Source organism: Lagopus leucura, unplaced genomic scaffold, assembly GCF_019238085.1.
Source record: "Lagopus leucura isolate 7727_CA_CO unplaced genomic scaffold, USGS_WTPT01 Super-Scaffold_100034, whole genome shotgun sequence".
NCBI classification, from domain to species: Eukaryota; Metazoa; Chordata; class Aves; order Galliformes; family Phasianidae; genus Lagopus; species Lagopus leucura.
Window position 1 is genome coordinate 3752548 of NW_024962283.1, and position 24031 is coordinate 3776578.

At 52.4% G+C, this 24031-nt stretch overlaps 4 protein-coding genes across 9 annotated transcripts in view; all 4 read right to left on the reverse strand.

Annotated features, from left to right (window-relative positions):
- Positions 1-741, reverse strand: part of ARHGEF12 (Rho guanine nucleotide exchange factor 12) — a 64081-nt gene extending 63340 nt beyond the window's left edge. For all 4 annotated transcript variants that reach the window (XM_042882229.1, XM_042882228.1, XM_042882227.1 and 1 more), the window contains exon 1: positions 362-741. In XM_042882229.1, coding sequence (XP_042738163.1) covers positions 362-393 — 32 coding nt within the window. In that variant the 5' untranslated portion in view covers positions 394-741. The remainder of the gene's footprint in view (positions 1-361) is intronic.
- A 2656-nt stretch (positions 742-3397) lies between these two features.
- On the reverse strand, positions 3398-9234 carry LOC122186155 (TLC domain-containing protein 5-like). Of its 3 annotated transcripts, XM_042882580.1 has the most exons (4): positions 9172-9234; positions 5815-6014; positions 5319-5440; positions 3398-5241 (listed from the first exon to the last, which is right to left on the reverse strand). In XM_042882580.1, exons 2-4 carry the CDS (start codon positions 6011-6013, stop codon positions 4846-4848), a joined length of 717 nt encoding a protein of 238 aa, XP_042738514.1. In that variant the 5' UTR covers position 6014; positions 9172-9234; the 3' UTR covers positions 3398-4845. The 3 variants fall into 3 exon arrangements, with proteins under 3 accessions (XP_042738514.1, XP_042738512.1, XP_042738513.1); XM_042882578.1 differs by having other exon boundaries at positions 3398-5440; XM_042882579.1 differs by lacking the exon at positions 9172-9234 and adding an exon at positions 7212-7251 and having other exon boundaries at positions 3398-5440.
- LOC122186156 (TLC domain-containing protein 5-like) lies at positions 8342-11382 on the reverse strand. The gene is made up of 3 exons (XM_042882581.1): positions 11293-11382; positions 10802-10998; positions 8342-10241 (listed from the first exon to the last, which is right to left on the reverse strand). Exons 2-3 carry the CDS (start codon positions 10995-10997, stop codon positions 9703-9705), a joined length of 735 nt encoding a protein of 244 aa, XP_042738515.1. The 5' UTR covers position 10998; positions 11293-11382; the 3' UTR covers positions 8342-9702.
- Positions 11383-15024: 3642 nt separating this feature from the next.
- Positions 15025-24031, reverse strand: part of POU2F3 (POU class 2 homeobox 3) — a 34826-nt gene continuing 25819 nt past the window's right edge. Inside the window, exons 5-14 of the mRNA XM_042882489.1 lie at positions 23369-23473; positions 22029-22131; positions 19161-19243; positions 18860-19042; positions 18526-18667; positions 18274-18410; positions 17133-17294; positions 16110-16176; positions 15626-15758; positions 15025-15064 (exon numbers count right to left, since the gene is read on the reverse strand). Coding sequence (XP_042738423.1) covers positions 15025-15064; positions 15626-15758; positions 16110-16176; positions 17133-17294; positions 18274-18410; positions 18526-18667; positions 18860-19042; positions 19161-19243; positions 22029-22131; positions 23369-23473 — 1155 coding nt within the window. The remainder of the gene's footprint in view (positions 15065-15625; positions 15759-16109; positions 16177-17132; positions 17295-18273; positions 18411-18525; positions 18668-18859; positions 19043-19160; positions 19244-22028; positions 22132-23368; positions 23474-24031) is intronic.

Below are 24031 nucleotides of genomic sequence, written 5' to 3' on the forward strand. Positions count from 1 at the left end.
AAACGTTCCTTGAACACCTCCAGGGTCGGTGACTCCATCACTCCCTGGGCAGCCCATTCCAGTGCCTGACCACTCTTTTGGAGCAGTAATATTTCCTAACGTCCAGCCTAAATCTCCCCTGGCGCACCTTGAAGCCATTCCCTCTACTTCTATCACCAGTCACACGAGACAAGAGGCCGACCATCAGCTCACTACAACCTCCCTTCAGGTAGTTATAGAGAGCGATAAGGTCTGCCCTGAGCCTCCTCTTCTCCAGCCTGAAGCAGCAGGACACGAAGCACGTCCCAAAGCAATCCCTGCAAACCCACTTTCCTGTCACCCGTTTCAAAGCCCGAACCGGGAGAGATTCCTGGGTACTGACCTGTCCGTGGTCGCGGGCTGTGTGCCACTCATTGGAGCCTCTGCCCAGAGCTCGTGCTATCCAATTTACATGGTACGACCACGGCGGGGCTGTCAGTGCGGTTCGGCTCCCCGCCGCAACCCCGCTGCGGGGGGAGGCGCGCACTGAGAGAAGCAGTTCAGAAAGGAAAAAAAAAAAAAAAAGAAAAGAAAAAAAAAAGGAAAAAAGAAAAAAGAAAAAAAGTAAAAGAATCCCAAACTCTTCGCGCACTCAGAATCCAACCCGCGGAAGTAAGCGGAGGAAAAAAAACAAAAACTTCAGCAAAAAGCCAAGAGCCGCTCCCCGCGATGCCCCCCGCGAGGAGCAGCCCGGTGCGCTGCGCCCTGCAGGCCGCTCGGCTCAGCTCAGCTCCCGCCGCCCATCGCCCGCCGCCGCCCGCCCCGACCCCCCGCCCGCCGGCGGCCCGAGCGGGGCGGACAGGGCGGGGGGGTTTGGGCCGCTGCCCGCCGCCGCCTTTAGGCCCTCGGGGCCATGCCCGGCCCGTGCCGCGGCGGGGCGCCGAGCTCCGACGTCCCCGGACGGGATGGCTCCGTTCTCCTTTCGGCCTGCGCGCTGCGGGCAAAGTCCTGCCGCTGCTGCGAGACGGAGAGCGAGCCGCGCCCCTCCTGTTCCGGCTGGGAGCGGCGCGTCCCGGCGGAGCTGCGCCGAGCGGGGCCGAACCGCGACACCGACTCCTCCCCTCCGAGAGGCGATATCCGCTGTATCCCTCCGCCTGCTCCTGCGCAAAGAGATCCCTCGGCGCAGTCGGAGCGATGTCTCCGCTCACGCGAAGCGCTGAGGGTTTGGAAGCGGACGGCTCGGCTTCTATCCAGACGAAGCCGTCGGGCCGGGCTGTACGCCGTGCTTCCACCGTGCGCTTCGGGGTGAAGTTCCGCTTCGTGGTGCTGAGGATGCCGGGATGCTCGGACCGGCTCCTTTTCCTCCTCGGAGAGAAGCGAGCAGTCCGGAAGGCGGAGAGCCCTTTGATGGGTTTGTTGTTTTGGAGAAGTTCGGAGCAAAGAAGGGAAGCGTGGGATGAAATCATTTTCTAAATGGCACTCGATGGAGACACGCAGAGCATCTGCGCTTCCTTTCCTAGCTTCCTTTTGGGGAAGAAAGAGGAGAAAGACAGGAGTGCCGACATGCATCCAGCAGTGCTGCGGTTCCGTATCCACGGCAGCTCCCTTCAATGCAATAAATCCCTCCGTGCCTTTATCCTGCAGAGCATCCGGACAGGGCATGCAGACCCACCTCGCTGCAGGCATTGGCAATATCAGACCTCAGCGCTTCTTTATTGCTTTAGTTCTATTTTATCGTGTGTGGCAAAGCAGTGACGATAACAGTTAATTGGAGGATATCCTAAAAAGGGTGATGGGAACAAGCTCAGCAGCAGCAAACGGACATAAAACTCAGCAGAGTGATGCTGATGAACATCGGCCAAAGGATCCATTCCGTGTCGTATAGAAGAAGCACTGTGTAAAACCACAGCCATGCCAAGAGGTGTAAAGCCCTCCCATCACCTCGTCCAGACAAACTCCTGCTCATTATGGGCTGCATTTCCGTGTTTAATGCAACAATGAAACAATTCCAAAGTAGACTCTGATACCATAATTGCTTTTTCCTTTCTGCGAGCGCTGTGCTGTGGTTTTGTGCTTTGTTGGGAGCTGACTGTGTGCTTATGTTAACACAGATGTCTATGACATTTTGCTGCCTGGGCAGTTTTACAATGAGGAAAAAAAAAATCAATAAGCAATTATGCTGTGCGGTAGCAATTAGAATGGATTTTGGTTGGTGGCTGCAAAGCCCTCCCCGAGCCCACAGTTAGAGCTGGTGCTGCCATCTGAACCTGGACACCCAGCAAAGCCATGGGCTGCACCCCAGCGCTCTGACCCAGCTGTCCCTTAGAGCCCACAGCAGAACAGCTCAGCTCAGGAGGGCTGTTGGTGCGAGGAATGCCGAGTCCTATCAACTACCAATTCTTAACCTGCCTTAAAGGATGGGAAGAAAAGAACAAATCCTTGGGGTCCCTCATATGGGACTGGGAGGGGTTGCCAGCAGCGCTGTGCGGGCTGTGTCCCTGCCCGGCTCCGGGCTCAGCCGGGGCCCTGATGCCACCTGCTGGGGGAACCTTGTAGGGCCGCTCCGTGCTCCCACCGGAGCTCCGTGAGCGCCTCTATGGGCTCAGCACGAGCGCAGGCAGGAGGCTGATAGAGCCCTGATAGCTTCACGTTTGGGGCACGAAGAGCAGCGAGTGGCATCGTTCTAACCTGAGGACGACTTCGCACGCGTTTCAGATGGGATAATCAAACCATCAGAGCAACTTGGGGATAAACAACTCACCCTGCAGAGCTCAATGGAGGACAGACAGCTTTGCGAGCCAGCATGCCCTGACTCAGAGCTGCAGGTCGCGTAGGTGAGCTTTGCTGACCCCCAGCATAAAAACTGAATTGACAAAGTCTTCTGCCTTTTGTTATTCTGTCAGATTCCACATTGCTGTGTGGGAGCCCTTCAGCATCCATGCCTTAACATAGGCACATGGTTTGCTTCCTGTAGACAAGCAGCTTGTTTTGCATCCAGTCCACTGGAACTGCATACAGGGCCACTCTCTGCTTTAAGTCACTGGGACACATGCAATACTTTGCTGACTTTGTTGAGGCACAGATAGGCTAATCTACCAGGGCTTCCACTGTGACAGCGTATTACAGTGCCTAAACCTGGATAAGCCAAGCCACAGTGAGTGTTTTTATAGCACTAAGCTTTCTTTCCACATCAGCATAATTAAAGCAGCAGCACGCATAAGGGCAAAGCTGCTGTGAGCGCTGCCATGGAGTCTTCTTGCTGCTGCTTGAATCGATGTCCTCCAGTTGGAAAAGGGATTTGTTACTGAGATGAAGAATGGTGTTATTTCCCATCTGTTACACCAAACAGACCTTCACCTTCTGACATTAAACACTATTTCCACTGGCAATGCCAACCCATGCAGCACGGCAGAAGGGCTGCACCCAAAGACATCAAGCAGTAATTAAATAATCTTTATTTTATAAAACATCATACAAAGCATCTACACCATTCACTGGTGGAACATTAGTTGCTATTACACAGTAATTCAAACACAAGTTATTATTTCACGCTAGTTCTGCAGCTCCCTTTGCAGATTGACCTGAGGACAGATCCCACTGTGTGCTCCACAGCTTTGTACTCCTTCCTTGGGTCTGGGATTCCATGCTGGAGCCCAGAAGGCAGACAACAAGCCTTGCTTTGTAACATCACACCCTAACCAGCATGTTTTGGAGGTGTATTCTGGACACTCTCTAATCACATATCCCAGGAAATACTCTTGTCAAAACTGATAGCTACTGTCCTGGGGAAAAACATCAATGCTCATTCTAAGTGAGCTGCATTTTCCAGTCATCTTCCCAGCACCTACACTCCTCCACAATCTTTAAGTGCCAGACTCTGGGTTCAGATGCACTGGCCTGAATCTGGAACAACCAATAGTACAGCAAAGAGGAGCTGCCATTCTGCAGACACAGCAGCGCCCACGTCAGGGGTCCACCCAAAAACCACTTACTGCAAGTCCTGATGGGGTTCCTCCTATGGAGAACACTGCTCACCCAGAGGGCTAAAGGCAGGATTTGGAAAGCATGGCTGGAGCTTTAACAGTCGGGGTGAAGAGGAGTGGAAAAAGTCCCCAAAGTGCTTCACATCAGGGGTGGCAACTTTTGGGTTCAGAGCACCGAGTCCTGCAAGGCGCTCACACTGAGCAGAGCTGCTGACTCAATTGGAAAATCAGTTATCCATGTGTTAGCAAATAAGTTACAGAATGGAATTAGAAAGGGTAGCTCAACCACCACCATCACTTCTCCCAAAGGAAACACGGGGATAAAGAACAAAGTGGAGACAACCATCGCTTTGTGTTTCCATAGCACCTCTCGAGTAAAGGTCTGAAAGTGCATAACAGATGGACCAGCTCCATCACCCCCCTTCACAGATGGGGAAATGAGGCACTGGGTTAGGAAGTTCAGGGACTTGCCCAAGGTCACCCAACAGGCTGGAAGATGAGCCAGGAATCCCAGCACCCACAAAACACTCCAACATGCTTCTTCCTAGCAGGACAAAGAGTCATCTAGCTGCCTAGACTGTACAGAACACAGAACACCAATATCTAGTGCTGTTTTCCCATCTCTTCTGAGATCACACCAGCACCGAAGGAGGAAGCTGCTAGCACTGCTATGTACACCTGCACTGCTGGACCAGTTGTGTTTAGGAGGTAAAAGTAGCCCTTCTTTCACTCGTGTAATTTAGGGTGTGCTTACGTACACGCTGAGCCAGCCTCTGCCAGGCCAAGCGCTGCGGATCCCATGAACCCATGGCATAGCTCCATGGATTTCAGTGGAGTTATGCCAGGAATAAGTTTGGCTCCAGAACTGCTAACGTGTGCTGGCTCCTCTCCCGACAGCGGCATCTCAGGCACGATCCCCTCCTTGCCAGCCTGTGAGCCTGAGGAAGTCCTTACTCAGCATCAGTGGCTTTTCAGATGTCCGTTCGTTCTCAAGCTCAGCTCCTTGCCCCTCTGGCTTCTCCACGCATGGTATTTCTTCATGCTCTTCCTCCGGGCGAAGCGGCAGATGCTGACCATGAAGACCCAGGAGACAGCGTACATGACGACACCTCCCAGCTTGATGTACCAGCGGGGCTTGGGTGAGGTCAGCTCGCAGTACATCAGCCAGGCCCCCACCCCGATCCGCACCCCAGTGAACAGCACCACGAAGAAGAAGTCCACCACGTCCCCCGTGAGGCTGTGGTAGCAGCCCATCTCCTTGAGGAACCAGCGAGCTTGCAGCAGTGGGTTGGTGATCTCGCTGCCAAAGATGACAGCGTTGACCTCGGCGGCCGACTCACCGAGCGCCAGCGATGCGGCGATGCCCACAATGCTCACCAGGTGATGGGCCAGCATCAGGGCACCCTCCGTCTGGAAGTACACGCACCAGCAGAGGTCGAAGAGGAAGTAACCCAGGCTCAGGCACAACCCGTGGACCTGCAGGGTTGTGTTTGGGGATCCTGCAACAAAGACATCGGGCAGAGCGTCAGGGCACAGAGGTGATGGATCAGCAGGAGGGGGATTCGCCCTCGGCACGGCTGGACACAGCTCTGCCACAATCCTGCCGTTGTTAGTGACAGCTGCACACGTGTAATGGCCACCCAGTGCGACCTTGCACTCTGCAGCTGGGGAGGGCACGAAAGCAGCAAAACACAGCACCACTCTCCCCATTTCCTTAGCACTTTCAGTAATAAACATCATCAGATATCCTTGCAAACATTTTTCAAATGCGTCCACGCTGTATCCCAGCATCCACACTGGGGTGACAGGAAAATCCCACCGCATGCCATCACCCACGTGGGGGGGACTCAGCACCACAACTCTTGCCACTCACCCGGGTGACTCAGAGGCCAGGGGCCGTCGATGAAGCCTATGTAAGCAGAGAGACACGTAGCGAGGATGCCGTGGGTCAGCGTGACCAGCCTGCAGCTCCACTCATAGCTCCGGTGCTTGTAACGATGGCAGAACCACGTGTAGAGGGAAAGCCAGGCCAGCAGGCTGCAGGCTGCCCGCAGGGGCAGAGCGAGCAGCATCCTGCCACAGGGATGGAAGAACAAGAGGCATCAGGAGCTCTAAAATTTGATCATGTCAGCACAACCCCACAATGCTGGACCTGCTGGGATAAGCTGATGCTCATCCCACTGCGTGAGGGACAGGCAGAGGAGCTCCACGTGTAGATCCATGCTACTCCTGCCCCTTCCCTTCCCACTTAGCCTGCCCTTCAACCTGCCTGTGTTGCCCCACCAGATACGCTCAGTCGTGCTGTTTGCTACCTGGGTTCCTCCTCTCCTGAAACAAAATCCAAGAAAACCCCCACACCACATGGCCCCCTGCTAGGCCCAATGCTAACCAGTCTCCCCACCCCGCTGCCCCCTCCACAGGGATGCACAGAAGTGGTGAAAAGAGGAGTGAGCTCTCCCACCTGTGGGTGGCACCAAGACCTTCAAACCTGTGAGATGCCAAAGGATTAGCAGCGATGCCCACACACCTGCAATCTGAGGGATGCATCGTTATGGCTGAGTGCTCAGAAGGAGCTGAGTCACGGCACCTTTTCCAGCTGTGTCACAGCTGTGTCACCGAGTGCCACCGGTCCGGTTTGCGGTGGGGAACACCGGGAGGAACGCACGTGGTGTGGGGTCGGGGCTGACTCACAGCCGTCCTGCCCGGCCTGTTTTAAGCATCACCAGCACGGCTTGGGCGGGATAAACAAAGCCATTATGTTATAATGGGAGCACGGGGAGATGAAACACGGACACGACAAACCGCTCCGACCGGTGACAGCAGCAGAGCTCGAGGCACCCGGTTCAGGATGGGTGAGGCAGGAGGAATCCTGAGCGATGGAAGGGAAAGGAGCACCAGGAGAGGAGGAGAGAAGCAACCTGTACACATCTCCATACACCCAAAAGGTGGGGGCTTCTTGCAATCACGCCCCAAAACTAAATGTTTGCCCTTAGGATACACGGTATGTATTGCATCTGTGAATTACACCTCCGTAAAGGTCGACATCCTTTAAAAAGCGCAGCAATGCCATTACTGTTATCATCCTCACTATTGCTTTAAAAAGAGGGTTGATGCTATCAGCAGCGCCGCGGGGGGGAGGAAGGAAGGAAAGGAAAAAAGCAGACTCTAGAGCCAATAAACGCGTCTCGATACCCGGAGGAACCCAACGCACAGATGCACAGATGCACACCGAGCAACCGGACCGAGCCCTTCCCGGAGCCCCGCACCCACCTGCAGCCCCGGAGCTGCCGGACTCACCGCTCCGAGCCCCGCCGCCGCAATGGGGCCGTCGGGAAGAGGAAACGGCAGCGGCGGGCGGGGGGCACCTGGCGGCTGGGGGGAGAGACGGCAGTCGCGGCGGGGGGGGGGGGGGAACGGGGACCGCTGACCCCAGCGGCGGATGGAGGGCCGGCATCCTTGCGACGCGACCTGCGCGCCCGTCGCTCTGACGGATCGCATTTTTCCTCCGCCTTTGCTGGGCCGGCTGCAGCAGCCTCAATAATCACAGAATGGCCGGGGTTGGAAGGGACCTCAAGGATCACGAATCTCCACCCCCCCCGCCACATGCAGGGGATATAAATAATAAATGGGATGGAGCTGTGCTAGCTCGGGGTAAAGAGCAACCTGTTTGCCGAGGTGGGAACAGCAATGATGGTTATAGCACTAAGAAGCCCTGAGACTCTAAACTCAAAGCCTTCAGAGGATCATTTATTGCTAGAAGTCACTTCCAGAGGAGCTGGATGGGTGGTTTTTTTTTTTTCCCTATGGCTCATATGACACAAACAAATGGAAGGCAGTGAGCTGTGAGGTGGCACGTTAGATCTCACCCAATGGATGGCAGCGGCAGTGAGGTGCAGCTCATGCTCTCATTTCCTTCTTTGTGCACAGTCAGCCATCCCAATGGGCTTGCTTTGCCTGCACACAAACAGCACTCAGCAAAACAACCTGGGACAGAAACCTCTGCTGACGGTCATTTGCACAGCAGCGGTCACTTTCTGTGATGATAAATCCCCCTACAGGTGTTTAACAGAAAAATTAGGGGCCAGCATTAAGAAAATCACATCCATTCCAAGGTCAGCAAGTAAGAAATGCAATGGGATGGTGGGGGTGGAGCCAGATGCTCTTCCAGCATCACAGCAGAGGTTTAACACTAAAACCATGCCTGAGCTGAGACACAGCCATGACCACCTGAGGGCACATTACTTCCCACCTCACAGAGCCACTGCAGCCAGCTGTTCTGCATGGAAAAACTGGGGTACAGCAGGGTTCCAACCACCAGACCAGGCTGCCCCATCCAGCCCAGCCTCATTAGCTCCAGCTGCCTCCTTCAGTCCCAGAACAAAAGAATGTTACAGCAACTGTTCCCTTTTAAAATGAGAATGCAACTTTATTGGAAGTCTGATCACTCCGGGGAGCTCTCACAGCAGCCCATGACCCCAAAGTGCCCTCCTCCCAGGCTCCATCTGCCCAACCCCATGGACCTGCTGCGTGCCTGGGGTCTGCATGGCACCCGAAGGTCACACCTAACATTCAGTTCATTCATGCTATTAGCTTTTATCTCTCCAGACACCTTGCAGCCCAGCTATCAGTGCTGAGCAGAGCCCAGCTAGCAAGATAAGGGCAGAGAGCTGCTCCTTTCCTGCACCCCACAGCAGTGACACGTGTGACAAAGGCCACCAGGAGCTGCAGGGGCTCTCGAGCTCCAGCAGGATGCTGCTACACAAGTCGAGGGAAATTCACATTACAACCCCAGGGGAAAGTCAGAACACGATTCTGAGAGGTAAAGAAGAGAACTGATCCATGTGCTGAGAACTGCATGGAGTGATGTCACACTGAGATCCACCTCAACATCACTGTCACCCCTGGAAATAAGCACCAGACTCCTGTCAGCCTTGCATTCCGCATTCCTGGCCTGCAGCAAGACAGACAAAGCATCCAGAGAAGGTTCTGCTCTGTCAGCCCTCACACACACAGCACCTGAGTTTCTGAAATCAGTGCAAGGCGAGGTGATGCGCTCCATGAGGAGGCGTTTGGCACAAGTCTGGTTCCAGACTCCTGTTTGCAAGGAACAGAGGTGTGCACTGTCCAACCAGTGGAGTCACACTGCTCTGAGATCACTATCTCCTTGAATGCAAGTATTAAAAAGAAGGAAATGTATTGCTAAAAACAATGAGGTAGAACATTGCCTCACCCTCACGAACCACAGCACCATTACTTCACACCAAGAACAACCCCACCGTCCCCTTATGGGCACTTCAGCCTTGTTCACAAGCTCTCATTCGAGCACTTGGTCCAATGTTTTGTCCCATTTGAAGAGAGAACAACACTGAGTACATCCTGGCTGGGTCACACCTGTACCTGGCTCCACTGGGGAGAGGGTGAGATGTTCCAGATCAGGTATTCCAACTGCACTGCGAGATAACACTGCCTCCAACACAATCATAGATAAGTCAGTCTTTGCACTGTGGATGTGTCTGGCACAGCCCCACTGCAGGCTGTGCATTATGGGCTGGAAGAGGAAGCAGCCCAGCAGACACACCATGTTCCTTGCGTTCCCACTGAAATCCCTATTTAGTCAGCTTTCCCACGTGTTGAGTGACCATCCATCTCCCCCAGGGCTTGTAGAGAGCTGCCAGTGCCAGGATGTCATTTCCACACCACTTTTAGGAGCTCTTGTCACGGTTACAGGCTCCAGCAGCCAGGGTCCCATCCACAGTCACTGTCAGTGAGCTGCCAAGTGCCCATTTGTTTTCACAGGTGCATCCACACTCCTCAGGCGCGTCCAGGAATGGTACTTTTTCAACATCTTCCTCCTTACGAAGCGGCAGATCTCAACCATGAACCCCAAGGACACGACGTACATGGCCAGGCCTCCCCCTTTGAGGATCCAGTTGGGATCTGGGGCCGTCACCATGGCATACATGATCAGAGCTCCTCCGCCAATGCGCAGCACCAGGAAGAGGAGCACGAAGCAGAAATCCACCACCTCCCCCAGGAAGGAGTGGTAGAGGCCCATCTCCCTCAGGAACCAGCGGGTCTGCAGCAGTGGGTTGGTGATCTCACTGACAAACACCACTGCATTGACCTCGGTGGCAGACTTGCCCAAGCCCAGCACCAGCACCATGCCGCAGATGCTCAGCGTGTGATGGAGCAGCATCAGGTCTCCCTCTGTCTGGAAATAGAAGCACCAGAGCAGGTCGAAGATGAAGTAACCCAGCGTCAGGGAAAGCACGTGGACCTGGAGAGTGGTGTTTGGTGAGCCTGAAAGGAAGAAGGATGCATTAACATAGGGCAAGATAATCAAGATATTCTTCTAGAACACTGAGCAACACAGGTTGGAGCTTTGCTCTTTGCTGTCCAAGCTTATCCTATGGGACCTCTGGGTACCAGGATGCACAGCTCTGCTCTCCCACAGCCCACACTACATTTCTCCTTTCCTCTTCACCCTTTTAGAAAGGAGGGTGGGAGTGCCTGACCCCACCAGCAGAACTATTTGAGATTTAGTGATAGAAAAGCACAAACAGAAGCCCACGCTCTGGTGCCAGCAGTTATTATGCCCTTCCAGATGCAAACAGCATCGAGCCTGTTCTCCACACTGCCACATCTGACAGCAGCAGAGCAATGAAATTCAACCTGAGAACCCTCAGCAGATGCCTGGGTAGGACAACAAAAGGTAGGAGATGCTGAGGAAGAAGCAAGGAGCTGGACTGAGCCTTGCCACGCTCCCAAAACACACATATGAGAGGACAGACAGCAAAAGCAGTTGGATCTCCACCCATAGGATGGTGTGAGGACGTGTCAGGGTGAGGCCCCCCACACACCTGCATGGCTCAGAGGCCAGGGGCCGTCCCAGAGGGCGATGTACCCGGACAGGCAGGTGGCGATGGCCCCGTGCAGCAGGGTGACCAGGCGGCAGCTCCACTCGGGGGAACGATGCCTGTTCCAGAGGCAGAAAGCAGCGTAGAGGCACAGCCAGGCCAGGAGGCTGCCGAGCACCTCGAGGACGATGGGGAGCATCCTATTGAACGGAGAGAAAGGGAGCTATGAACGGGGGGGATGCTCACCTAACCCGCGTCCACGAAAGCTCCCAAACGCGCTTCGCACCCTCCCCACGAGCACCGAACGCAGCCGGTTCCTCTCAGCACCGCTTCCCCGTACGCCCTTCCTCCTTCCCCCGCCCTAAACCGCGTGGCAACGAACCCGATCACCGCACCCCCGCCCCATCCAGCCCTAAAATACCCCAGGGATGGAGGTGGTATCCGGGACTTGACAGACCCCCCCCCCACCTCTCCTCCTCACCGCCACTGCTCACCCGGAGCTGCCGTTCCTCCCTCGCGGCTCTGCGGGAGCGGCTCAGCCCGGAGAGGCGGTGCGGATCGTTCCGGCTGCTTTTATCCTATCCTTTACCCTCCTCCCTCTGCCCGCCCATCTCCTGCCCTCCGCTCACCCCATAGGGACGGAAAACACGCTTTTTTTTTTTTTTTTTTTTTTTTTTTTTTTTTCGGAGCGTTCCGGAGTTCTCTGTCTGGTTTTGCACGCGATTGTGGAGCTGTTGTTCCGATGGGAGAAAGGGATGAAAATAGGGGCTGGGGAGCGGGGATGGATGAGCTGGAGGTGTCAGGAACACGCCGAACAGGAAGAGTGAACCAGAACAGAGGTGAGTAACCAGGAAGGGCCACGCTGCTCCCAAACCCTCGGAGTCAGCGCCGTGTTGGTTCTGGTTTCGTTCAATCCGTCTGAAGGGTGCCCCACATCCCCAACAACCCCAAACCCTTCCTACACCCACAGGGCTCCATGCAGGTGGTGGCAGCAAGCACTTAAATCTTATGAGTGTCCTCATCTCAGGGTGATTTTGGAAGGAGTCCCATTGCAGCTCAGGCTCCAGATCCTGCTGCCCAGAAACAACCAAATCCATAACTTGAGCCTGAATTTCGGCCTGCAGGTGCAGGAGTGCTGGGTGCTTCATTACCACCACCAGGAAGGTGAGCCCCAGGGCTGTGAGCATCAGGGATGGACCTGGAGGGCACATTGAGACACTTCAGGATGCTCCATGATTGCCCTCAGGTCACAGAGAGCATTGGGGAGGGCGAGGAGCAGAGCCCTGCTGCTCCAGACTGAGTTCACTCTGTTCAAAGAAATCAATAGCAAAAAAAAAAACCCAATTCCTGGCCCTGCCTCGACCAGGCAGAGCTCAATCCCATGGGTGGATCAGGTCACAGCCTGCTGTCTCTGTGTTCACATTGTTCAGCCCTCATTGCTGCAGTGGTCATGTGGGAACGTCACCTGTGATGCTGTAACATCTGCTGTGTGCATCTGAGCACCTGGATGGGCTCCCTCCCCATTCTGAGGATGCCGTTTGAGTTCTGGCTTGAGGAGAGCAAAGCTCAGCTCCCAGAGCAATGCCGTGTCCTCAACCTGACTGTGGGGCTACCTGGGATCAGCTCCTTTCTCCAGCAAGCTTGTGAATGGCCATTCTGCAGGAGGGAGGTGAACAGGGTCGCATCCCTGATGCTCAGCAGCAATAGGATGGGACCCAGAGGCGTTTCAGACAGGAATGCACTGACAGCTGAGGTCTGCATGGGCAACAGGTTGGGTTGTCCTGTAGATTATGGCGGTTTTCATTGCCACCACGAGCAGTTGTTCCCTGCACTGCTGTTTTATGGCTTTGGGAGGCTTGAAAAGCAGTCATTTCCTGCCAGGTATGGTAACACACTCACTTGTTGGCTTGAAAACCTCCAAGACCCTTTTACCAAGGGTTGAAGTGTGCTGTCAGCTGACCCTGAACCCAACAGTGCTTAGAGCTCAGCTACAGGGTTAGCATAGGGCTGCCTGTTTAAGTGTATAGGATGGGGTTATGAGGGCAATCAGAACTCTCTCTCCTGAGCTCCTATCTACGAGATAAGGTGAGGCTTTCATAGCACTAATGAGCTGGAAATGGGAGTTTTTGTAACATTGCTATAACCGATGCCCCCTGTGGTGGGAGCACAATGCAGTGCCTCATTTACCACTTGTGAGCTGTTGTGTTTTACACGAGCTGAAGGCCAGGAGAAGGGAAGGGAAGGATTACCATCGCCATCACCTGATGGGGATTAAGTGATTTGTCCGAGGTCATGCAGGAAGTTGAGAGCGGCATCACACACATCTCAATGCATTCATCCTGCATGTTATCCCAGAAACATTTCCAACACCCAGGGTTAAAAAAAAAAATACATCAGCTTGGAGCCAGTGGTCACCGCCATCCCCATGCATGGGGCTGTGCACAGTGCTGGGGGGAGGCAGTGCCCTCGGAATGGCCATGCAGAGGTTGGCTGAGTGCTTCCCATCCGCATTTTTACTTTCCCGGCAGGAAATGATTCGTTTCTTCTTCTTTTAAATCACAAAGAAAGTTTTCGTTTCGACGTTTCGACTGATTTAATATTTAAAAGGAAGTATTTTCTATTTTTTTTTTCCCAAAAAAAACCCCCAACAACCCCCCCCCCCCCAAAAAAAAAAGTTACCTTATCATTTTCACTTCTCTCTCATTACAATCAGTGCCTGTCCCTCTCCCATACACCTCATGTGAAGCTACAGATGCAGTTCTATACACAACACGGGGCTCGGTGCATTGTGTGAAGGAGCTCAGAGCCCCGTGCAGCCCGCAGATCCCTATGGCAAATCACCTCATCACACAGCACTGATGGAGCAGGATAAGAAACAACTGAATCGAATACATTTGTCCCCAAAAGGAAGTGTCAAAGGAGAGATTTTACTTAGGGAAAAAAACAAACAAACAAAAAGCTCACATTTACCTAAAAAGAGCCAACAAAAAAAAAACAAAAAAAAAAACAAAAAACCAAAAAACAACAGAGCTACTACTCAAAAAATGTCTATTTACAACCTGTGAGCCAAACACCCATTTACTCTAATTTCACTGCCTTGTGCCCATTGAGAACCCAACCAGGAATCTGCATCGCTCCGATCTACTTAACAGCATTAAATATTTATGTGAGGAGAGCTGTGACACGACCACGATCTCCCCAGCAATATGGAAGGTGACATTTGCCACCCTTTGGCATCTCTTGCACCCAACTCCCTCCGGTCTCACAGCTGAGCAGTGCAACCTCCTGCAAGGAGGAAGGAGGGCAGAGAATAGCACAGCTCCATCCTCTACAGCGTGGGGCAACCAGCACATTGCACCACTGCTCCGGAGGTTTGGTATCAGACAAAGCCCAATGGATGAACAACAGAAAGAAGGGATGGCCAACACTCGTCTTTGTCCCATCAAACCTACACAAATTGACTCTGTGGTCATTGCAGTTGGGGCTGCAAACAGTGCCGTCCTCCATCGGGCAGCTGGGAGCAATAACAAGACCTGGACACACGTTTTGCAAAAGGAGGCAATTTTTTTTAAAGAAAAAAGCAAAAAAAAAAAAAAAAAAAGGTTAAAATTTAAAAAAAAAAAAAAAAGAGGGAAAAAAAAGGAAAAAAAATTCAATAGGAAAGCAGAAGGGCTCAAAGCGAAGCAAGCGTGGTGGTAAAGCACAGTCGTTGGCCTTGGAAGCCAATGGAAACCAAGGCTGCCATCTGGACACGGGTCTCTGCTGAAATGAACTGGGTGACCTCGGCTCAGTTTGGGGTTTGGTACGTGTGCGTGCCAGTAACAGCATGGCAGACCCTTCTCATGGGAAGCTCTGAAATGAGTGGGGGGAAAGAGGGTCCTGACATAGGAATCCTTCCAGACGAGGGATTGCCGGGCAGTCCGGTGTGAGCACAGAGGTTTGCAAGCAGAGGGCAGTGTTTCATGCTGATAGAGCTAAGCAAGGGCTCGTTCTTGGAGTGAATGAATGCATGGAAGAGAGTTAAAATGTCACTGTCGGTGTTCAGACCCTCGGGGAGGTCAGCTGCAGCCTGAGTCCCTGGAGTTCTGCTGCTCGGGCTTCCCCTAACATTCATTGGGCAGTGCTGGGAAGGCACCGTGCCGCCAGATGTTGCCCCAAGCATTGTTCCTGGAGAAGTTGGTCCATAGGTGGAGGTCAGAGCTCCTCGTACACGGGACACAGTGGTCTCAGTGGAGGTAGGTAGGTTGGTTCCATCGGTACCAAGATCTGCGTGCGACACAGCGAATCAGAGCTACCATCACCACGAGGTCGACTTTTCCCCTCGAAACATAAAACCATTCCTATCCCACTTGTGTTCCTGCTCAGACTTGGCAGCCACCGAGTGCTCCTTTGCCCTGCAGGAAGCTCACAGCAAACCCCTCTCTTTCTGAGCAGCTGCCTGCACGGAGCTGCTGGTTCCCACATGTGGCTGCGGGGCTTCCTCTGCGTCAGCGCAGCTCTGAGTCATGGCACGGGGTGATCCATGACTCAAAGCCCAGCAGCTACACTCAGTGCCCTCTGCTCTCAGCTGCCTTCCTCTGAACGCAGCATCCGTGATGTCACGTGCAGCGAGCGGCAGAAACCACGGGTGCAGAGGGCAGAGCAGCGGGGGCACAACCAGTGAGGTAATGAGGAAGGCTCGGAGCCTGGTGTGTAATGACATGCCATCGTGTGGCTCCATGTTGCCGGGCCCTCTGCAGGGCTGCATGCTCTGCCCTGAAGTCCCTCTGCTTTTCTCTCATCTCTACCTATGGGACTGAGCCACGTCTACCCCCCACTCCACCTTACCCTGAAGAGTTGAAACCGGACGAGTTCATGGCAGCTTTGGAGTTGCTCTGGGCTGTGCTGGGGCTGCTGGCATGGAGGGCACTGCCAGGGGATGAAGGCCTGCTGGAGTTCCCTGGGGAACACGATGATGTTACTGCACGGCAGAGAGAGCAGAGTGAGGCTGGGATCTCCCCCTTCTGCCCCAGCCCCTCCAGCCTCCTGCTCCCACCCTGTGCTGGAGTGCCCTCCTTTGGCTGCTTGGTGTGCAGCTCCCAAACCTCAGCGCCCCAATGGGGCTATCATGGAGGTGTTAGCACACCCGGGAAGCTTTCCATGGCTTTGTTCCAGCCAAGAGAAAGGTTCTGCTCTTCTCACCCCTCAGACAACATTATGCTGGGCTACTTCCCCAGGATTATCATGGCCAGGAAGCCAAGTGACCTGAGAGCAAGAGCAGAGGAGGGAGGGAAGGAATGGGAGTGAGGTGGTTTGTCATGTCAGGGCTTACCTGTCCCAGGCATGGTGCTGTGCACCGGGTTGACAGAGAGGGGCCCCAAGGACCCTGAGGTAGAGACCTGAGGAGGAACAGAGACAGGCGGTCAGCAGATGGCACTGGCGGTGTGGATCCCAAAGGGCCACTCCTTCACATTTCCTTCACAACATGCTGGCTGCCAGGCATCCTTCCTTCCCCCCCCACACACCTCTTCATACTCTATTGGACATGCACAACTACCACATTCAGGGTCGTGCAAAGAAACCAGAATGAGTATTAAACGTGCCTGATCTAAATGTATAGGTCAGCAGTAGGAACTGCTGCCCTCTGGATGTTCTCAGCAATGCCTCAGCTTGTTCTGGTCTCAGCACAAATAGCCCCATTTCCTTTGAGGAGCTCTTGATGGGCGAGAACTCTCATGTGAGTATTACTAATTTGGTGGCTGTAATCAAAGCGAGCCTGGGGCACCTGGAGTCCAACTGAGATACTTCAACTACAGGCAATGCGTTGGTCAGAGTGACTGATGAGCATTTTGCATGATGCATCCACAGGATAGCCATCCACCAAAGCTGCTGCTTTAAGAGTTCGTGGCTCTCGAGCAGCATTTGGTGCTTGCAACTGTAGACCAAAGGGGTTGTGCAACAAGTGACCAAGCTTCTCGTGGTGTTTTTCTGCCTTCTAATAGGTAATTCCAAAACCCAAAAGATTTTCAGATAGAATATTGCTTATGAATACATCCTCTCCCTCCCACTCACATTCACTCCACTGCCAGCACCTTAGGGAGATTCCTGCCACTTTTACACATGCGAGCTCCTGGGCAAATATTAACCGGCAGAAATGCAATAGCAACTTGTTACCCAACAGAACACAGGATGTGTTTCCACTAACTCTCACAATTTCTTCCATCTTTCTTGGCAACAAAAATACTCTCGCCAAAATGGATGCGTGCAATAGGTGAGAAAGACAGATAACACCACTGAAGTGCATTCTGCATTTCTGCACGGATGGAAGTCGGCTCCTCAACCCCGAGTATCTCACCAGTCTGGAATTGTAGATGGGCGATTTGATGGGGGATGGCATTGGGCAGCTGATCCGTTTTTCCTTCTGGCGCCGGTTGCAGAACCAGACTCGAACCACCTCTTTTTCCATGGAGAGCTGCTCTGCTATCAAGGAGATCTCCTCTGAGCTGGGCTTGGGGTTCTGCTAAGAAATAGCAGGAGGTTAAAGAAGGCCCCAGAGATCTCTGACTTATGGCGTCAGTGCATTCTTCTGCTGCTGGACAAGGGTGGGGTGGGTTGTAAACTGGAGAGGGCAGAAAATTTGCTTCTAAGGCAAAAGGTAAACATTTGCATGAGAGATCACGTTCTGCGAACCAGACAAGCACCTCTGATTCAACATCAGATCCCATGGAATCAGCGGGGATGAGTCACAGTGCCTGGCCCTGCTGCTGCACAAAGCATGCAGCGCTTTGATCCCAGCACCACCTTCAGTTGTTGCTGGAGAGGAAGGTCATGGCTATTGGGCACAGCCCCGAGTGCTGTTTGTACATCCCTGCACCATCCCACAAAACCATTTCATCTCTTTTTTCCCCCATCCCCCATTTATAAAGGTACCCCCATCCTCTTTTTTCCGACTCATTCATTTTCTGGCACACTTGACAGCATTCAGTTCTGTGGTTTTTGATCGGAGTTGGAGGCTTCAAGGGAAAAACAACCCGGCACGGCGATGCCAGGGCAGCTTTCCTGTTACAAAGAATACATACCAGCTAAAAAATGAGCTGCCTGGAAAGACCTGAAAGTGTCTGCCTTTTGTTCTCATCAACAGTCTTGGAAGGAAAATTTGATGTGATGGAGGAAACAAGAAAAAATGAGGGCTGGTCAGAAAGAGTTTTAGTGAAAAATGTTCAATGGATTGATGTACCCCAACTGACTGAAAGCTCTGTAGTGATTTTTCTTGAAAACCTTCATGTTTAAGAAGTGAAAGGCTCCACTTTCCAAATGATTGGGCAGCACCCACAGTGGCAATGCTTGGCTCCTTCCTGCACCCACAGGAGCTGCCCAGCAGCTCCCAAAGAGAAGAGGGCAAGGAGGCATCTTCCCAAGCACGCTCCTAACCTGCCATCAGAACAAACAGAAAAGTGGTGGAGAGCTCCCAACACATTGAAACATTCTCTCCTCACATCTTGGAATCTTTTCTCCAGCGTGGAGCGAATGTTGGTCTCAATGCTGGTTCGCTTCTTCCTTTTCCGTCCGAACATCTCGTTCACGGAGGGGTAGGAGCTGGGAGTGCTCATGGAGGAATCCAAAGGAGCAGATTCTGGGGAGAGAGAAAAAGGGAAGATACTGAAGATCCCAAGTTGTTTTCATTTCCAGCTCCTTTCTGGGAACTGTGGCACCTCGTAAAGTGAATGAACGCATGGAACGTCACCTACCCGCATCACTCAGCCACTTCTCCAGCAGAGGTTTGAGCTTGCACATGTTCTTAAAGCTGAGGTTGAGAGCCTCAAAGCGAGAAATGGTGGTCTGGCTGAAGTCGTTGCCATAGAGCTTCCCCATGGCAAGGCCAACGTCACCCTGCCGGGGAACATGACACAACGCATTTGGAAGGGATATTCCAACTCCAAAGAAAGCAAATCTATACCTGCCATTGTATCTGCCATTCCTCCATCCATATATGCCCTTCCTCCACCCACCCCTCTGCCCCAAACTCCCCCCAGCCCAACGTGCTCCCATCCGAGTGACACCAGTGTTCCTCCAGAGGCTCACCTGTGTGAACCCCAATTTGATCCGCCTTTGTTTGAAAGTCTTAGCAAACTTCTCGAGCTCCTCCAGGTCGCTGGGCTCCTCGGATGCTCCGGATGGAGTGAGGTGCTTGGCCACTTGCAGGTGCTGGGGTACATCCAGGTGAGGTTCGACGGATGAGCCAGGGAGCCCAGAGCGACCCACAGCCTACAAGACAACCACAAAAATGCATAGAGACAACTTCTATTGCCATTCACCTGTAATAAAGCAGTGATTTGCACAGCGGGGTACTTCCCAGGTGGCAGCATGGGATGGGGGAAGTTACCTGCGATGCCAGGCTGGGTCCTGGCTGGGAGAGGAGAAGGCTGCCCTGCTGCTGGGGGAAGGAAAGGATGTTGGGCTGCAAGGCTGAGGAGAGAAAAGAGAGACATCCCATCAGATTGACTCCTCTGTCAGCACCCAGGAGCAGAGCAGTGCTCCACAGGAAAGGCTCAAGAAGGTCTAAATGAAAAACTTCAGCTAGCTCGTGTTCACAATGCATGACCTCTAGGACTTTTGGCCATTACAAGTGGGAGCAGCTCAGAAGCGGATTACAAAACAGGAAAGTTTGGGTTCTGGTTGTGATTATTTCTTTCACTTCATGGTCTTTTAGGCCAAAAGGGATTATGAGAGTAATGATGTGGGTAAAACACTTCAGGCATTGATCCCTGCATGGAGCTCATCCACACCAGGTTCAGCTAGGACACAGACATCTTCTGCAGACATCTAAATTAGATTTTAGATGCCAAGCTGCAGAGAATTTATCACATTCTCAGTGGTGATCTCTGCTAGCACTTAATCACTGTAACTGCTGTGATAGTGCACCTTATTTCCAAGAGGAGCTTTGCTGACTCCAGCTTTCAGGTACTTGATCATGTTAGAAATATCCTGATCCCACAGTTAATCTCATGAACCTGCCCAATCTGCTCTCTACAACACATTTCATTTCCAAGTGTCACGTTGACCCTTTCTTTTCTCCCTTGCTCTATTTCAAACAAATTGAATGTCTTTTGGAATATATGTACGCTGACACGAGATGATGAAAGGAGAAAAGAAAAAGAGAGGAAATCTATAAAACTAACAAAAAAGCAGTATTTATGGATGCCATGGAATTGTTCAGTTGACAAGCTGCTGTGCACAAGCCCATGCATCCTACAGGGAATGTCCTAAAGGATTTAGTAGCAGCTAAAGCAGTGTAGTTCCACAGACATTTAGCTGGGCTCTTGATGTCTGCTGTGGGTGAAGTCTGAGGAGGTTAGCGAGGATTTACGGCCCTTCTTGAAGCAGGCAATATTTTCTATTGATTGGAACTGACAATTATATGGAAATCTATAGACATTTATGGACTTGTGCTGAAAAAAGGGGAAAAAAAAGATTGTCTCCAGAATCTCTCTCCCCCCCCCTCTCTCTCTTTCCTTTTTTAGTTTAGATCTGAATGTGCAGGATCCCATTTATTTATTTAGATTGGGGCCTCAGTAAGCCTTCCTTAATGCTGGAACAACTTTGAATTTCAAATGCAGGCTGGTAACGAGGTGCACATTTTTAACAGAGAAGGTAATTAATCACAGGAATGGCTTGCCTAGGGACATGGCGGATGCTCTGTCATTTGGAGTCTTTAAAAACATGATTGAACACCTTTGCAAGAGCTGAGCTCTAGCTGAAATGAAAATTACGGACTGGGTTCAGGAATCACCGGTTTGACAGCTGATGAGACACAGGCTGTTTTCGTGAGGCGAAGTCTTCAGCAGCAATATTTTGGCTGAGAGTATTCCCAGCATCTCCCAGGCTGCTCGCTTCCACCCTCACCGCACACAGCTCTCCCCCTCTCATCCAGTATCCGGCTCTGCTGCCTGCAGGGCTGCGCACCGCACGATGAATCGGCCCTGGGAACTTCTCTGCTTTAAAAACACCTTGAATATAGCACTGAAATCAACCCCAAACCTCTTGCAAAGGTTAAAGCCACAACCAAGACCCTTTGGCCATGAAATGCATGACCAGATGTACCCAGCGGTCAGAACTCGGGATGTATGGAGGATGTACGGCCTGAGGGATGCCTTCAGGTCTGCCCCTGCATCACCCTCACCAAGCTTCTCCTTGCACCAAACCCAGCTGTGCCTCCACTTTCGCTCTCCAGTGGCTGTGCCTGCACGCAGCAGAGGGTCATTAACGCTTGACAATCATCTATTCAAATGGAAGTGCTCTTGCACAACACGCTGGCCACACGCCAGAGCATCCTGTCTCCATCGAGTCTGGAAGCAGAAGGGGTCACAGCCAAACAAGTGGCCATCTGTTGGAAGGGCTGCAGCTGGCAGAGCAGCCTGCTTAACAGCAGAAACCGTAACTCTATCAAAGGAAGCAAAGTTCTGTTCTCCAGCATCGTGTGTTTCTTATTATATACGAATAAAACCAGGCGGTGAGCAATAGATTATCCCGGCCTTGCCAGCTCCAATAATCTAAATTCTGGGCTGCTGTCAAATGTACATCTATTGTCAAACATACATCAGAGAGTTTCTTGATGCATCACTCAGCACCACTTGGCAGAGTGAAGATAAGAGATAGACTTCCCACTTGCCCACAATATAATACTTTTTCAGAGCTGTGTGTGTATGGCTGCACTCAAGCTGCAGACCTTTTAGGGTTTCAGTCCTGAGTTCTGGCTCGTGCAGAGGGACTTCTGTGCTGGAATAAATAGGAATGAGAAGAAGGGCCCAAACCCCTTTGCATCTGGCAGGCTGGGGGCTGAGGGCTATGCCTGTCCACAAGCAGCATAAGCTCCATCAATGGCACGTCTGTGTGATGCTTGTTGGAGGAACACCACCCAAATACCGGAGATAAAGACAACTCCGGGAGGACCTGCGCAAGCACTGGGTTAAGCCCTCGGTCCTTTCTCTCCTCACAGACGTCCCGGCCCCACGGATGGAGCAGGATTTGGGGCGGCCCCCAGGTGGCACTCGAGGAGCGCACAGCGCAGCGCCGATCCTTCCGAGCGCCGTCCGCGGGTGGAAACCCCACGAGAGACGGGGAAACCCATCTGGTGACACAGCATCGGGCTGGGGAAACCCAGCGGTGCGGGTTAAAAGCGACAGGAGGGAGAAGGGAGGGCTCTTCCTAAGTAGGGATCTGCTGACGGCAGCGCTCCTTTCGTTGCTCTTACCTTGCTGCCCTGCCTGGGACTGGGAGAGGAGGAACTGAGGGACGGACTGCATGTGGCCGGGAAGCAACACGAGCTGCTGCAGGGTGTGGAGAGAGCTCATATCCTACGGGAAAAGCAAACAACAAAGTCCAGAGATGTCAGTTCTCTGCATAGCATCACCTCTCTGTGAGGTTCCCCACTCCCCGATCTTTTACGCTGCCCTTGACCCCGTTCACACTTCTCATTCAATTGCTGGCACATCTCATATGTGTCCTTTGTGCACAGTAGAGCTGCAGGTCCAGAGCTGCCCCAGGATCTGAAGGTTTCAGCTTGCTAAGAAAAAATTCCACGCACACACTGACATCCACGGGGAGAACGTGTGCTTCTAACTGAAAAAAGTTACTGCTTGAAAGACATTTTTTGAGGGAGTGGAAATCAAAACCTGCTTGTCAGAAGCAGCAACAACCCCCCTTGGATCTCAGCTTCTCACAGACATCGTATTTTTCAGAATACACCCCCTAAGATCACACAGACTGTCCCATCCCACCAACGCTGAGCTGCTTTGTGCAGGAGGATGGGCTCCTCACCAGCACTGTGATGGACACAGCCACCAAATCCCAATGTGGTTTCTGCTCTTTGCCATCTATCTGCTGGGCTTTCCCCACTTTGCTCTGAACAGAGCAGGCAATAGGGACTGAGAGATGCTGAGAATGCTCCTTCACATTACTGGGGTCCCTACATCATTTTTAGGGACTAGGGAATAAGAGTTGGCATTTGTTTGGGATAGAGAGGAAAATGCCCCAGTAAGACCCAATCACTTTAGAAAAAAAGTCCCTCAAAGAATAAATGTGTTTCCTGGTGTACATCAATAGGAGCAGACAGGTACCAAGTTGGCTATGCTGGTTCAGATTAAAAGTCAATCTAGTCTAGGATGATAACTCCAGTGATAGCATTAAGCAGGCATTCACAGGAACGAGGAAGGCAGAGGCAAACATATCCAGCACTTCGCCTTGGTGTTCCCCTTGGTCCAATCATTTTCAGCTCAAGGGATTTCCCGAGCACAGTGTGATTTTCCTTAGTAAACCCTCAACACAAATCTCTCCCAAGCACACGTCCAGTCTGCCTCTGGATCCATGTCAAATGCTCTGCATCCTTTGGCACGGCATTACACAGACGTGCTGAAAAGAGGCTGAGGAGGACATTGATTTGTGCCAGCACAGATTCACTTTTGTGATTCAGTGTCTACCATATCCTCACGTCTCCTTTTGTCACTGCCAAAAGATGTATTGAGTTTGGCAAGTGCCTCAGAAACAGCCCTTCCCTTGGACATGCTTGACCCCTGGTGCAGCAAAGGCACTCACCCCTGCAATCTGGCTTCCAGGCATCATTGAGGATCCCTGTACAAGGTGTCCTGACCTGGGGGGGATTGTAGATTGCAAGGAGTCACTGAGGTCTTCAGTTTTAATCTGGAAAAGAGCAAAGTGATGCTGGCGTTAGGGGACAGACATGGAGAGGTTAGGAGCTGGAGATGGGAGAGATGGGGAAGGGATGTCTGTGGGACAGGGGGGAGAAGTCTGGACCCACTGCTTCCACCCCTGGCTGGGTCATTCCCCATTTCTGCTCTCCAGTTTACAACACATTGTTTTCTGCTCTGCCAAAACCAAGGGGGGAGTTTGCTCAATTAAAGCGCATTAATTAAAACACTTTAGGAAGTTTCCAGCGACTTAGCAGGCTTTAAAGCTTCCCTCACACCAAACATCGAGGCATTCTGTGGTGTTATTAGGAAGACATGACTATTTCCCTCCATAGACCACGACTCACAGCCCTATATTTGCTGTGGGCAGCCTCACGCTTTTCTCTGTAGGTAGCATCGAATGGAGAGCAGGAGAGGGAAGGTTATGAAGGGGAAAGACCTCAAAAAACAGCCTAATCTTCCAGATTTGAAAATGCACCAGCCTTGGCACTAAATGTACCAAATGATGAGAAAACAGCAAGAAACTGGGAGGTCCCACTGTACTGGATTG

Coding starts and splice junctions, on each gene's coding strand:
- LOC122186156 (XM_042882581.1), bottom strand. CDS start 10,997: ATGCTCCCCATCGTCCTCGAGGTGCTCGGCAGCCTCCTGGCCTGGCTG. Junction 10,242..10,801: donor CTGGCCTCTGAGCCATGCAG/GTGTGTGGGGGG, acceptor TCTTCCTTTCAG/GCTCACCAAACACCACTCTC.
- LOC122186155 (XM_042882578.1), bottom strand. CDS start 6,013: ATGCTGCTCGCTCTGCCCCTGCGGGCAGCCTGCAGCCTGCTGGCCTGG. Junction 5,441..5,814: donor CTGGCCTCTGAGTCACCCGG/GTGAGTGGCAAG, acceptor TCTTTGTTGCAG/GATCCCCAAACACAACCCTG.